The 14,568-nt window shown below is 43.0% G+C and overlaps 1 protein-coding gene across 2 annotated transcripts in view; it reads right to left on the bottom strand.

Moving 5' to 3' along the window:
- Nucleotides 1-8,990, bottom strand: part of PARVA (parvin alpha) — a 63,047-nt gene extending 54,057 nt beyond the window's left edge. The window contains exon 1 of one of the 2 annotated variants that reach the window (XM_064715733.1): nucleotides 8,712-8,990. In XM_064715733.1, the coding sequence (XP_064571803.1) occupies nucleotides 8,712-8,847 (136 nt within the window). In that variant the 5' untranslated portion in view covers nucleotides 8,848-8,990. Of the gene's footprint in view, nucleotides 1-8,697 lie in introns of both variants that reach the window. The other variant, XM_064715735.1, reaches the window with a different exon arrangement.
- Between the last annotated feature and the right edge of the window lie 5,578 nt (nucleotides 8,991-14,568).

Raw genomic sequence — 14,568 nt, 5'->3', positions numbered from 1 at the left:
CCATCACTGGATCAGTGCCACAGACTGCTCTACCACTCCACTGCAAGGGCAAAGAACAGGAGCAGCTCTGTGCTAAGCAGGAATCAGAGAAGCCAGAGGGACTTAACCATAACTGCAACTACCAAGAATGACCCACAGAAATTCATATTCCAGGTGTTTTCTTTCACAAAAATAATTATCTAAGACAAAGTTACATATTGTCAACCATGGTACACTGTGTGCTGCTTGACACAAAGATCAATAAGAAGTCAGGAAGGGAAGTGCTAAGATTAAAAGGAAAGCAGTATTGCTAAGTCAGGACCTTCTGTGTTAAACCCACATATATGATCAGAACATTTCACAGCACCACATGCCATTATTTCCCATGGACTACTACAAAAATGAAACCAGAGCATTTGGGAGACTGTAGAGCTTTGTTATTTCACCCTGCAGTTCTTTAGCATTTTGAGAAAGATGACTGCTTGCTGAACAGTGGTACAGTCTAGAGGCAGGTGCAGGATTTGGGTGAACAGATGGTGGCTAATCTTCCTAATACAGCTCTGCCAGCACAACTCACTCTTGACCAGTCACATCCCTAGGTTTTTTCTGGCCCTTGGTTTTCCCTGGCCTGAGCACAGCTTTTCAAGGGGTAGTTGCAGAGTAGACTAAGGATTCACAAAAGGCTATTGATCTGATTTTGCTTGTGGTCCAAGACATCTTTTGTTTGTATTTCAGTTTGGTCACTAAAGTGAATTAACTCACTGGTGCACTCAACACAGACATACACACCCAATTCCAACAGGGACAAAGGTATTCAAGCCAAATAACATTATCTATTAGTAAGTATTAGCACAGCAAGCAGAAAATGCATGAGGATGCATGCAGAGAGCAAGGCTTTGCTGCTCAGTGCTCCAACTACAGAGCAGCACAGGAACTCCTACGAGCTGGAGAAGGCAGACAGAACACACAGAGAGCAAGCTACACCTTCAGCCCCAGCCCAGCAACTGCTGATTTCACCCACAGCAACACCAGCATTTTGCTGAAAAAGACTGCACAACTCTGGATTAAGTTATTAGGAAGCACTGGATCTCAGATACAGTGACACAGCAAACAAACTGGACTGTCCTTATCTTAATCTCCGTGAGAAAGGCAGAGAGGCCAGCACTGAACAGTTCTGCAGGGAGGGCATCATTTAACGGTTGGCAAAGGCATTAAAGAAAGAAAATAAAAATTAGGATACATCCCAGAGATTCTGTCCAAGGGAGACTTCTAGAAGCACAGACCTGTACTTACAGGAAGCTGCCTTTAAAGTGAGGGGTTTCAGAAGATGTAAATCCAATCTTGGCCTCTAGCTCTTCTCTTACCTTCAGGGCAGATTCCTTTCAATGCTATGGGAAATATCAGAGCTCTAAAACTCCAGATTCTCTCGACAGCTCACTCGCTTCAGTGAGGGTGAAAACTTTATCCTCAGTTGAGCACCTCATATTTATTCTACAGCATTACTCAATTATATCCACCTTCACTCTGCAAACCAGATATTTGTTTTTATGAGGATGATCTAAGGGAATGCATGTTTTAAATCTGGAGGTGTAAAGGAAAAAATTAGCACTGAAACAAAAGTGCATCGATCTGAGCTGGTGCCTAGCTGGTTTTGGTGGGGTTTTTTGGGTTGTTTTTTGTTTGCTTGTTTTTTGGGGGTGTTGTTGTTGTTTTGTTGGGTTTTTGTGGGTTTTTTTTGTTTGTTTTGCTTGTTTTTGGTTTTTTTTTTTTTTCTCTTTTCCATGGCTCCATCCTGTAATCTGAAAGCACTGGAGGCTCTTCAACCAATTGTTCAATGCATGCTTATTTTTAGCTGAAACCTCAGCTCAGATGATGAAAGAATTGCTGAAATGGGAAAAAGTCAGTAAATAAAAGTCAGGAAATAGCAGCTGACTTGCCCATGTAATTTAGGCTTTTGCAAGTCAAATGCAAAGACAAGAGTTCAGTGGCTCTGCTGCCCTCATGCAGGTAGTCGGAGAACAGTAGAATTCTGGTTTGGGTCAGAACAGGAGGTCAAAGCCCAGGGCAGAAATGCCTGGCAGAAATGCCTTCTTTCCAATACTAACAGGAAAGGGCAAGCCAACAGAAGCTTCATAACAGCTTCATAATGCTAACAACATGTCACAACAGGTATTTTACGATTTCTGAACACAAGATGTCTCTGATGGCCTACGTGATTCACACATGGACCACTGGAGACATGTAAGATCCACACAGACTTGCTTTTAGCCCCCACCCCCCATTCCTTTCAAAAAACACTTCTGGCATCCAAAACACCTCACAGCAGTAATTTTCAGAAAATAATAAAATAATCATGCACACACTCAGCTGTACCATGATAGCCCAGCTCTGGATATACACTCAATTACCTGTCTGGCAGAAAAGCTGGCACCTGGGACTCAAACATTCCTGCAGATTTGAGCTGCACATGAAACACACGGACTGAGCATAGCCAGACTGGGCCCTGCATGAACTTTGAAACAATGAACTTTTAAGAATAATTTTAGGATCATATTTTATTTTTGGGATTCAGAAACGCATTCACAATATTTCATGTCTTTCTCTGAACCAGCTGGAGCCAGAGGCTGTTAAAAAGGGGGAAACAAAGAAAGCTCCACCTGGGCAAAGCCCAGCTGGACAGATGCTGAACAGCCCCAAGCAGGGCAGAGATGCCATCCACATTTATCCCTGGGAGCTCTGTGGCATTCACATTCTCTGAAAAACCCCTTTGCCCAGGATTTTTCTCCTGGGAATCTGAGAAGCCTCAGAGAAAAGGAAAACAATTCTTATCTCATTTGCTTCTCCTGTGTTGTGCTCATGTGGAATGTGTTTGGAGATTGTTTCATTGGATTTTGCTGTGAGTTGTTTTCACTCTTTGGCCAATGAGTGCCAAGCTGTGTCAGGACTCTGGAGAGAGTCAGGAGTTTTCATTATTATCTTTTTAGCCTTCTGTAAGTATCCTTTCTGTATTAGTTTAGTATAGTATTCTTTAATATAATATAGCACCATAAAATAATAAATTAGCATTCTGAGAACATGGAGTCAGATCCATCATCCCTCCCTGCCAATACAACAGAGCTGCACCTGCAGGGCCATTGCCATCCCAGCCCAAGCAACAGGAGGGTGCTCAGCTTTCAGAGGCAATTCCCCTCCTCCCCACTGAGCAATCCCTTCCACCAGCACAGCACAGGCCTCCCCAGACAATGCCCCGACAATCTGGCTACAAAGCACACCACTGGTGCTGTCCTCCTGAGCAGTTTCTCTCCTACTGCACGTGTGCTCAGAAGGCCTGAAGCACTGAAGTGACAACAAACAAAGCAAGTGGACCTCCCCTCTATTTTTCTGCTTGTCCACGTTCCTTCCACAGAACAGAAGTATTTTATGTCCTTAAGAGAACTCGCTCCAAGGCAGTAATTCCTTCAGTGGTGACGCTAGCAGGTTTTGCCCAGCATCACCAGGGACACGGAAACGTGCAGCACAGAATACAGGGAAAGGATTGTGAGCACATTGCAGGTGGGGTGCAGTGAGGCTGGTGGAGAACCAGACAGCAAAAGCAGCAGCTCAGGCACTCTGATGGCACTGGAGAGTGACAGTAAAGCCTTCCCCACGTCTCCCTTTCCCCAGGAGACACCACACGCCATCCTCTGAACACCAGTATGAAATTAGCACCCAGGGGCTCATTTCCATCATTCATGACATAAAATACAATGGTAGGACACAGATCACTTCTTCCAGCTCCTGATTTTAAATACAGCATCAGGCAAGAGCAGAGGAAAAGAAAAGCCTGCTGAGTGTTTCAGCCAGCCCAGAATCTCTCACACAAGAAACAGACAAGCACAAACATCTACTGACACAAAAACCAGTCATTTACAATTGCTGGGCAGTAAGTTGCAGAAACAGGTCCAAAGAAAATGAGTCAATTAAAATCTAGCAGAACACTTCTTCTACATCAAGAAATAAGTTCCCATTTCATTGGAAAAGGCCCAGAGCATGATCTTTCTGTCAGTGAGCCCCACGGTCAAAGCAAAGCATTTTACTCATGGATTGCAGAAAGATAATCATTCTATGTAAAACACCTGAAAAGCTTTCATCAGCCTACATTTACTCTCTGCATTCTTAGATTTTTCTGATTTCATATTATACCATAAAATACATGAAGATTAAGAAAGTTAAGGTTATTATCAAAACCCACCAGAATTTACAATATTTTACACTGTTAACATGCTCTTCCCTGAGGCACACAGAGAGGCACACTGCCTACCCCACATACCAAAATTACATCAAAACAAGGCAAACACAAAAAGAAGAGATATCACAAGTGGAGGACAGCAGAAAATTCCTTCTTTCTCCTGCCCATCAGCCCCAAATAAACTGGGCAGAAGAGCAGTCAAATTACTGAAATTGATGTCACATCAATTGGCAAACTGACTGAGCCCGTACAATTGCTCTCCACCAAATTCACGGGCTCAAGCTGTCTGTTCCCCATCTGCTCCTCTGCAATTTAAGCAATTCTGAACTTCACTCTCTGTACCCAAATGTGTCACAGATTTATCAGCATGTCAGGGCCCATTCTTTACATTCTCCACTAAGGTAAGCTATTAGGGGGAGGAAATTTTCTGTGTTTATAATAGCCAGGCCAGGAAAATTCAAGGAGGACAATCACACATGACCTTACTAAATCCACCATGAAAAATTCATTAGATAACACAATCTCCACTATCCCCCCCGCCCCCAAATGTTTTTTAAAAAGGCCATTTTGTTCTCTTACATGTGTTTAAAGACATGTTTAGTACACAGTACAGAATACTGTAACAAGCTTACAGAAAATCGAATTTGTGGGCCTTTTTTGCTCATATGATGAGCTCCACCATGTATGTGAACCCCTGACAGATAAGGACTGGGATCCTTCACTAGCATATATGGGGTGGCCAATCTTTAAATGCCTTTCAGCAATAAAGGGGAGGGAACCTTACTAAAAACCACAAACAACTTTTGCACACCACAGTTCAGTTTGCACACAGGCTGTCAGGTATTTTAGTCTTCGTTCAGAATTCTCTCACTGCCTAAAAAGCTAATATAATTAATTCCAAACATAGTTAATAATTTGTAATTTAGCTACCTTAACAGAATGCATGCTCCATTTAGAGATGCAGCTGCAGATGCTCTCACAGGGAAGAGCAAAGCACAATGCTCTCATCCTGGAATTACACCACTGGTGATGAGATGCTGTACATGAAAACCAGACCATGGCTCTACGTGACAGACAACATCAACAAATCCAAGCTCCAAATTCCAGATTTTATCAAATACTCCCTAATATGTAATGGCAATGTATTTTCCATATTAACATATGTCTTATGCTATGACTAATCCTTGCTTACATCCTGTGAGATATCTCAAGTATCTCAGGTTATTCTCTTTGTTTTGGTCAGTAACTTGTTCATTTCACTTGTCTAAACTACCCTCACCTCTTCCACTGGTGGACCTCTTACCACTGCCAAGAACTTTGAAATACATAAGCACAGGTTTGCTATGTATTTTATATATATATGTATGCGTATAAATTAACATCAATACTGAAATTGCTTTTTATGTTGTACTATATTTTCCCATAGAAAATATGGGAATATTTCTATATATTTATATATATATTTATATATATATTTATATATATGTGTACATATATATATATAATGCAGATTATTAATGAAGAGAGTAAAGTTTATGTAGTTCTAGGTGTAGCAGAAATCATATATTTATATATATATTTTTATATATAAATAAACATATATATATTTATTTTTATATATATTTATATATAAATAAATATACATATATATATATTTAAATTTATATATATAAATATATATAAATATATCTATAAATATATATAAATATATAAATATGATTTCTGCTATTTATATATATAAATAAATATACATATATATTTAAATTTATATATATAAATATGTATAAATATTTCTGCTATTTATATATATAAATAAATATACATATATATTTATAAATATATATATATATATATATATATAAATATATGATTTCTGCTACACCTAGAACTACATAAACTTTACTCTCTTCATTAATAATCTGCATTACTCTTCATCATAAAGTCACTTCAGATCCTAAAGGATTTTCATTTGGTGAAGTACATTGGCACTGGCTCTGTTGTTGCAATATACAAAAGTGTAGTTTTGACAACAATCAAAACCTCTGTTGATGACAAAAATACAAAACTCACAGACATGTAATAGTGTATCACCTACAACAGTTACCCACATATATAGCAGAGATGGTACTAAAGTGTAACCAGCATAGCCCCTACAAGAGATAAAATATATTTTGCATTATTAAAAACCACCAGTTCTTAGCCCTTGTGGTGAAACACTGGAGTAAATCAGTTTGCTTCTCTCCTCTGTGTAACAGCAGAATTTACACCAACTGAAAGACATGGAAATTTTCAGATGTCCCTCATGTATCCTGACTTATACTGACCATTTTCCTATCCATCCTGTGTGTAAGCAGCTGAAAACCACATGCACTTCTATGGCCAAGACCCACCACCATGGGAAACCTGCCACAGGTTGGTCAAAGCAGGAAAAAACCACCCAAGCTCAGATCCTAGATGAACAAGCAAACTGACCTCTGAAATTCCTAGCTAGGCTTCAAAAACACCTGGAGCCCCACAAAAAAAAACCCAGCACAACTTAAGATGGAACCTATGTGGGCCACAGCCAGCGAGGCACGATGCTCGTTAATTGTTTGCAAACTTGTATGTGTTTTTAGTAGAGAAAAAAATTAAGAATTAAGAAAGAGGACAGGCTTTACAATACGGCTCAAGCCACCTGAATGTGTTAAAACCCATAAATCAATAAAAAGAAAGATAAGATAGCATACTATCAATTTCACCCCTACATATGCTTCCACCAGATAAAGGTCACAAATACACACTCAAGTAAAAATTTAACGGTGAATTTAACACAATACATTTTTGTCCATCAGCAAATAACAGTCCTTACAAAGTTAATAAAAAAAAGTCATTTTTAGACAGACCTTAGAAAATTGGGAAACACAAAAGACAAGGACAATGCAGGTTCAAAATTTCAAAAGGACAGATGATAAAGAAATGGCAGGTGCAGGTTTTAATCCATAAATGTAATACATTAATGAGAAGAAGTATGATTTCACAGAATAAATATTCTTGTAAGATTACAAGATAGTGGATAAAAGTAACTGCTGCCTCTAACAGTTTGCTGGAGATTTGTGACTTCAGACCTCCGCCACTAAGGAAAAAACCATTTAATAGTAAAAACAATACTAACGACAATGTAATGGACATACCTAAACTGCCACAAATAGGCTTACTTAAAGATGTCTAAACACACCTACAGCGTGGACTCATCAAGGAAGACTGTTGCTAATTCAATGTTGCTAATAGTCACAAATACTCTAACAGTAATTTTGAAAAGTAGGTAATTACTGGAGCTATCATTCTTTACTCTTTCATCAACATCTGCTCCATCTGCAATGACCAGAAAAAGCCAAATGATGTGAGCACAGTTGCGCAACATGGATCTAACTGAAAAGCAAGGCCGTACATCACAGAAACATGACGTGAGAGCTACAGAATGAGGAGCTGAAGCCTCCCGAGTGGTGTCACCCTCATCCCCAGCACTGAAACGCTGCGTGCCTGGCTCCAGCGCTGTGTGTGCATGGGGAGCAAGGGGCTGCTGAGCCTCACACCCTTCCTCACACTCACCAGCAATGAATTCTGCTTGAAAAACTCAATGAAGCGACTGTTGCGTTAGCTCTGTTTGCATCACATTTAAATTAAGCGCAGCTGTGAAAACGATGGGTGAGCGAGGGTAAATTTCCATTCTCTCGCTGTCATGGGATTTCACACAGGAAAATTCAGCGAGGGGTGGGTACTAACTCGCATGTACGGACAAAGAACCAGACTGCTGTACATGCTCGGCCTTCTCTAAAGGTTCTGTAGAAGTATTTTGCTCAGCACGAGGATAACTGCGCTCCGAGCCGCGGAGGAGCGATCGCTGCTCTGGAACTCGTGTCAGAGGCGTGCATTGCACAGAGCGCTGTGTGCCCACCGCACCGCACCGCCGGGTGACTCACACCGGGTTTGGGGGGCCACGGCCCCGGGCTCTGGGGTGGCCGCACCCCAGCAGCGGAGGCAAATCCCGCTGAGGGAAAAAAATCCCCGTGCGCTCCCAGGCCTGCGGGGCCCGCCGGGCGCCCGGGCCGCTGTGGGCAGCGCTCCTTCCATCCGTCCTTCCCCGGCCGGGCCCGCAGGCGGACCGCGGGAGCGGCGCCTCACACAGATGCCGCACACACACTCCGGGAGCAGCCCCACACAAACACTGCACACACGCTCCGGGAGTGGCGCCGCACCCAGATCCCGCACACAAACACTACACAAACACTGCACACACACGCTCCGGGAGCGGCCCCGCACAGAAGGCCCCGGGAATGGTGCCGGCGGGCCGGGGCGGCTCCTCCCTCGTCGCTCGCCTGCCTGCCCACCCCACCCCGCACGTCCTTCCCCGCCAGCCCCTTCCTCCCGCTCCCCAGAGCCTTTTCCTCTCCCCCAGTCTCCTCCCTCCCTCCCCCCCACACAGTAAGGTAACTCCCAGGAAATATGCGAACCTGTTAATTTTTACCTTCCTTGGCTTTTTTCCTCCTGGCCAGCGTGCCGCCGAGCTTGCCCAGGAAGGAGTCATCCTTCTTTCTGGAGGGGGGAGATTTGGGGGTGGGGGACTTGGGGGAAGAAGGGGATTTCTGCGGGGAGGTTGCCATGCTGGGCCAGCCGCCGCCGGCGCTGCGGGACGGAGCAGCGGCACGGCTCCGAGGCCCCGGTGCCGTGGGAGGCTGTTCCCGGCTCTGAACGGAAGCGGAATTATTTCAAGCATTTGAGGCAGCTCCTGCTCCGCTCTCCCGGCTCTCCCGTTCCTTCCCTCCCCTCCTCCCGCCCTCCCTCCCGCCGGGGAGGGCCCGCTCGCCTCGCACGGCTCCCGGTGGCCCCGGGCGGTGCGGGAGCCGCTCCGCTCCCGGCTGGGGGCACCCCAAGGGAGCCGGGGCAGCGCCTCGCCCCCCGCTCCATCCTCCGGCCGCGCACGGGGGCCGGGCACAGCGGGGCTGGGTGGGTGGGTGACCCAGGTACCATGGGTGCCGAAGGGTGAAGGTAGGTGTGGGCACAGTGCTCACACCGCTCAGTTCAGCCTCAGCTGCCCCAAAGCGAAGGGCAGCTGAAGGATAGCAGGGTCACAGCTGCCAGCAGATGTTTGTACGTCCATAGGAAAACAGAATCATGGTCAGGGTTGGAAGGGTTAAGGATAATCTAGTTTCCAACACGCTGCCATGGACAGGGATGCCTTCAATTAGACTTGATTGTTTAAAGCCCCGTTTAACCTTGCCTTGAACACTTCCATGGATGGAGTGTCCAGAGCTGCTCTGGAGAGCTTGTTCCAGAGCCTCACCACCCTCCCAATTGTGGGGGCCTGAATATATGTTGTATTGTAAGATCTGTATGGGTCCGAGTTGCTCCAAACGAGCTACAGCTGCAAAGTCCTTAGTTGGGCAGCAGCTGTAGCTCGTGAAGGTAACTGAGATAAATAGGGGTGGGTCGAGAGCCCAGGATGAGCCCCTGAGAAGACAGGAAGGACTGTGCTGCAGAGAATGGAGAAGAGCCCCAGCAGAGAGGCAAGAACAACACTGCAGTGAAGATTACAACACCCAATAAAGAGTTTCTTCCTAATATCTTGTCTAAACCTACACTTCTTCAAGCCTAAGGCTATTTCCCCTTCTCCTGTCGCTACCTGCCCTCGCAGGAAGTCCCCCTGAGGTGTCCTGTAACCCCCCTTTAGGTTCTGGCAGGCTGCTAGCTCTCCCTGAAGCATTCTCCAGGCTGAACAACCCCAACTTTCTCAACCTGTATTCATGGGAGAGGTGCTCCAGCCCTCTGAGCACCTTGGTGGCCTCCTCGGGACGTGCTCCATCAAGTTCATCTCTCTTGTGTTGGAGGCCCCACATCTGGGCACACAAAAGAACTTATGAAGCAATAAAGTCTCACTAAATAGTTTCCTGCAAGTTAAAGTTCAAGCTTACTGCAGACATTTCAGTCTGGATAACATTTTGCAAAGCTCTTCTGCCTGCTCGTCCTCTGTGTCTGTGGTGAGAAGCAGCGGGCATCGTCATATCCACTGCTACAAAACAAAACAACTGTTGTAGGCAGACCAGTATAAAAAGGCTGTGGAAGGAAAGGTGACTTAACATGATAGATTGCCTATACCAACCCTGCTTTGATTTGCAGATGAGCAGCTTAAGGAAGGTTTAAAACAGATAATTTGCTGTGACTGGTTCAGGAGGCATCCAGGAGTGGAACAGCATTAATGTCATCTGGATGCACTACTTTCACTTACCACTTAATCACTTGATTAACAATTCAGGCAAAAAGCCACACACACTTCATGCAAATATCTAGCTATCCATTAGGCATAATAAGTGAAATGAAATTACCATGAGGATATTTCTAAATCAGCTAATAATTGTTGTGTTTTTACAAGCTGGTAACGTTGGTTAGCTGATGAGGGGTAGACATCAATGTCTATTTGTTGCATGCAGTTCGTGTGTGCCCTGGAAAAAAACTCTCCATCCATCCTGCTATCAGTTATAAACAGGAATGAGCCAAAGGCTGAGCACAATCCTTTCCTTACATTTGCTCTCTGGTTCTAGCACCAGTTACTGTCTCAGGCCTTTTGTCTTTGGATTTCAGCCTGAATTTCACACACTATTCTCTTTTTGCAGACCATGAGAGCTGCTTATACAGTGTATGTATCATTTTAAATAATATATTAAAAGCTTCAAAAGGAGAAATACACACATCATGCACTTTTAAAAATATGCCTGTAAATCTGTGCTATTTACAAACAGAACAGTGACGCAGCTGAATCTCCATTTGGAGCCAAATGACTATGCATGGATGCCAATATAGGATTTTGTGGGCACAGCAGAAGAGAGAACATTTTTGTAAGCACAAGTGCACTTGCCTTTGTACCCCTGTGTTTGTGGTAAATACAGAAGGAACAAGCCAGATGCCTCACAAAGAGCAGTGGGTACTGAGCTGTGGTCAGAAATCAACAAACATTTGTCAATTCCCTCACAAAACTCTTAAAAAGACACAGAATCGTTCCTATTCCTCAACACTAAGTATATGTAAATTAATGATAAATACAGTGTTACCTATTTGACAGCCTTGTGAACTATGGGAGTTTGACATCACAAGGTGAAAAAAATGAAATGAAACAAAGTGTTTAAGATGAAATTTATCACATCCGGAAACTCACATTCTGTGTGCTTTAAGTAATGATGCTAAACCAACAGCCAGATCCTAAGTTGAAAGTTTTGATTTTGGGATTTCTTTCAGGATCTTTGTGCGGTTTTTTGTGTGTAACATTACTGCAGTGTTTTTCCACTTGTGATGGACAGTTACAACATTTTCCCCCTGTATCTCAAATTTAGAATTATATATGGTACCTGACCATGCACAGCTGGTTTTTATTTCTTTTCATATGAGATTAAGATTGGGCATACTCATATGCTGGAATTTAAAGCACAGCTATGATTTCTACTCTAACTTCTTTGATAAAAGAATATTCTGTTTAAACAATATAACAAAATAACATCGTTTTATAAAAGTAAGAGAGTATTTCCAAACAGATTCTAAAAACATACAATGAGCAAAACAGATAGATTAAGATGTGATGAGGAGAAATGTACATGAAAGATAAAAGATAACATGTTGTATACAGGCACAGAAATTAATAATATGAAAGCTTCAGAGGAAAGAAAGTGGGTTTAAAACTTTTTGGCAAAATGGAAACTTTTGGTAAAACTTTTTGGTAAAGTGGTATTCACTACTTTTGGTAACATGTTGTTACATCAATTAGTCATTTATAAAAACTGGGCCAAGTTTACCTGCCTTTACAACTGTCCTTCTTGAGATAGTTTCAGGAAAAAAAAAATCAGTATTATGACTTTTTTTTTCTTAAGAAGTTTCAGTTGTAGCCTTTGTTTGGGCCTGTAGTTATGTTCAGGTGCGTTACACAAATGTTCTAGCAAGCACAATACTGGCATGCAGTGACACCATGATATTCCCTGAAAAATCCCTTCACCAGGATTTTTCTCCTGAGAAGCTGAAAGCCTCAGAAAAGAAATGTAAACAATAATTATCTGATTGCTTGGAATGTGGTCTGCAGGTTGCTCACCAACAGGTGCATCTTTGATTGGTGCCATGTGAATTGTTTTTAATTAATGAACAATCCCAGTCCAGCTGTGTCAGACTCTCTGGTCAGTCACAGGTTTTTATTATTCATTCTTGTCCAGCCTTCTGATGTCTCCTTTCTCTTTCTTTAGTACAGTTTTAGTATATAATTTCTTTTAATATAATATCATATCATAATAATAAATCAGCATTCTGAAAACAAGGAGTCAAATTCTCATCTCTCACCTCATCCTGTGGGTTTCTTCTGTTGCTCATGAGAAGCAACAGAAGAAATCACAATTTTTCTCATAAATATCAGGCAAAGAGATCTGTGTGAAGTCCAGCAAATACCTTGCCCATTTGAAGGAACAGCATTTGCATGCTGCCATGGCAAACCCATTGTGCTAAACAATGCCAAAATGTGTGGTCAATGAAAGCCCAGCAGGGACAGCTTAAAAACAAAAATCTTAACAGCAGCAAAGTCACAAAAGCTACACAGAGTCTCCAATCTGCTATGCCACATCCTGTTACTTGCTCAAGCAAGGAAGAAAACAGTGTAGCTCTCTGGAAAATAACTACTAAACTAATGCAAAAATCTTAGTTGAAATCAGAATGCATTAGTTTACAAAACAGAAGTTTCAAGGCACAAGACCTCTAAATTTGTTTCCTATGGTCAAACACACTGAAAATCAGTGAGGTGTCCCTTTACCTTGGAGGCAAATGGATTGGTCTTGGTTCAAACAGTGATTTACAAAATTGTTTTCCCCAAGCTTTTTACAGAATCACAGAATTGTTTAAGTTTGAACAGACCTGTAAGATCAAGTGCAGCCATTAACCCAGTGCTGCCAAATCCACACTAAACCACATCCCTAAACACCAACTGAGTTTCTTTAGGCCTGTGATGAGGGGAATAAGGAGGGTGTATGCATGCACTGTGATTAGAAGAGCCCCAGTAAATTCCTGTGGTGGCATTTCTATTCTGCTCCTGGGACAGAAAAGTCCACAAGATGGAAGGGAAAGGACATGACAGTGAAAGGAAAATCTCAGTTCAAAGATGCCAGAAATGACACTGACCTCTGAAGGGAAGCAGCTGTCTGTCAGAACCCAGGAAATTCCTCTGGCTGTCCTGGATGGCTCAAGACCCTGCCCAGGGGGCTCAGAGACCTTGGCACAGAGCCCAAGACTCCTGTGCCTTTGATTTAGCCCTTGGAGCAAATCACCACCTTTATATGAAGAATTACAAGTCAAAATAATAGTTTGTCACAGGGTGAAAAAATAGATTTTTGGGTTTTTTAGAATGGGGGCTTGGGGTCCCAAGATTCCCTAGGGAGGAATTTGGGTGTACCCTGTCCTTCTTCTTTCTTCTTCTTGGCCTCCATCTTCTGGGTGATGTTGGCACTTTTAGATGGGTTTAGGGTAGAAGCTCACTGTCTAACATAGGTGATTGGTATTGGGAAGTTATGGTAAACATTGTATATGTAGTTTTTAGTATAAAAAGATAACACTGCCGAGGGTGCGTGCCTCTGTCCTGCTGGACAGACCTCAGCTGGCCAGAGAAAGAATTTCATAGATAAGAAACAATAAACAACCTTGAGAATGAGAACTGAAGAGCTCTGACTCCCTTGAGCGCCGGGCTGGGAAAAGAGACTTTCTAACCCACCTCGGGGTCAGTGTGAGCAGCAGAGATTCTGAGAGCTGTCCGTCTGTCCTGTGAGGAGGAGAGACCCATCCATCAGTCCAGAGTCACTGAGCAGGGCACAATCATGCTGGCTTATCCTCTTCTCTCCTCTGGGCACCACATGGTCTGGGTCAGTGAGACTCTCCCACTGCTGGAAAGCAACAAAACAAGGTGACCTGATAGAGGGAAAGTTAGTGCCATTTGAAAATTGACAATTAATTGGCAATTATGATTTTGATCACCATTTTGTCAACACTTTTCCTTTGAGTCTTGAAGGAGCTGCTATGATTTGTGTGTCAAGCCCAAGGAAAGCAGCGGGTGAATTCCTGTGTAAGCATGTGTGGAAGTTGTTGGTCTCCTGGGGTTTGTAATCTCTTCTGTTAGAGATGCTCCCTAACCTCAGTGTCATTATTTCTGAGCCACAAAAGGAATCTGTGCATGGCAAGATGCTGTGATTTACTTACCAGTACATGAGTTCAGAAGATGATTTAATTTCTTTAGCTAAAGATCTGTCCTCATCACACATTATTGTGCTGCAGGTGTCCGTAGAAAGAAATTTCTATGGAAATTATCTGGGGAC

This window comes from Zonotrichia leucophrys, chromosome 5 (genome assembly GCF_028769735.1).
Source record: "Zonotrichia leucophrys gambelii isolate GWCS_2022_RI chromosome 5, RI_Zleu_2.0, whole genome shotgun sequence".
NCBI classification, from domain to species: domain Eukaryota; kingdom Metazoa; phylum Chordata; class Aves; order Passeriformes; family Passerellidae; genus Zonotrichia; species Zonotrichia leucophrys.
The sequence above is the reverse complement of the archived record's forward strand: the minus strand, read 5'-3'. Positions and strand labels throughout refer to the sequence as shown.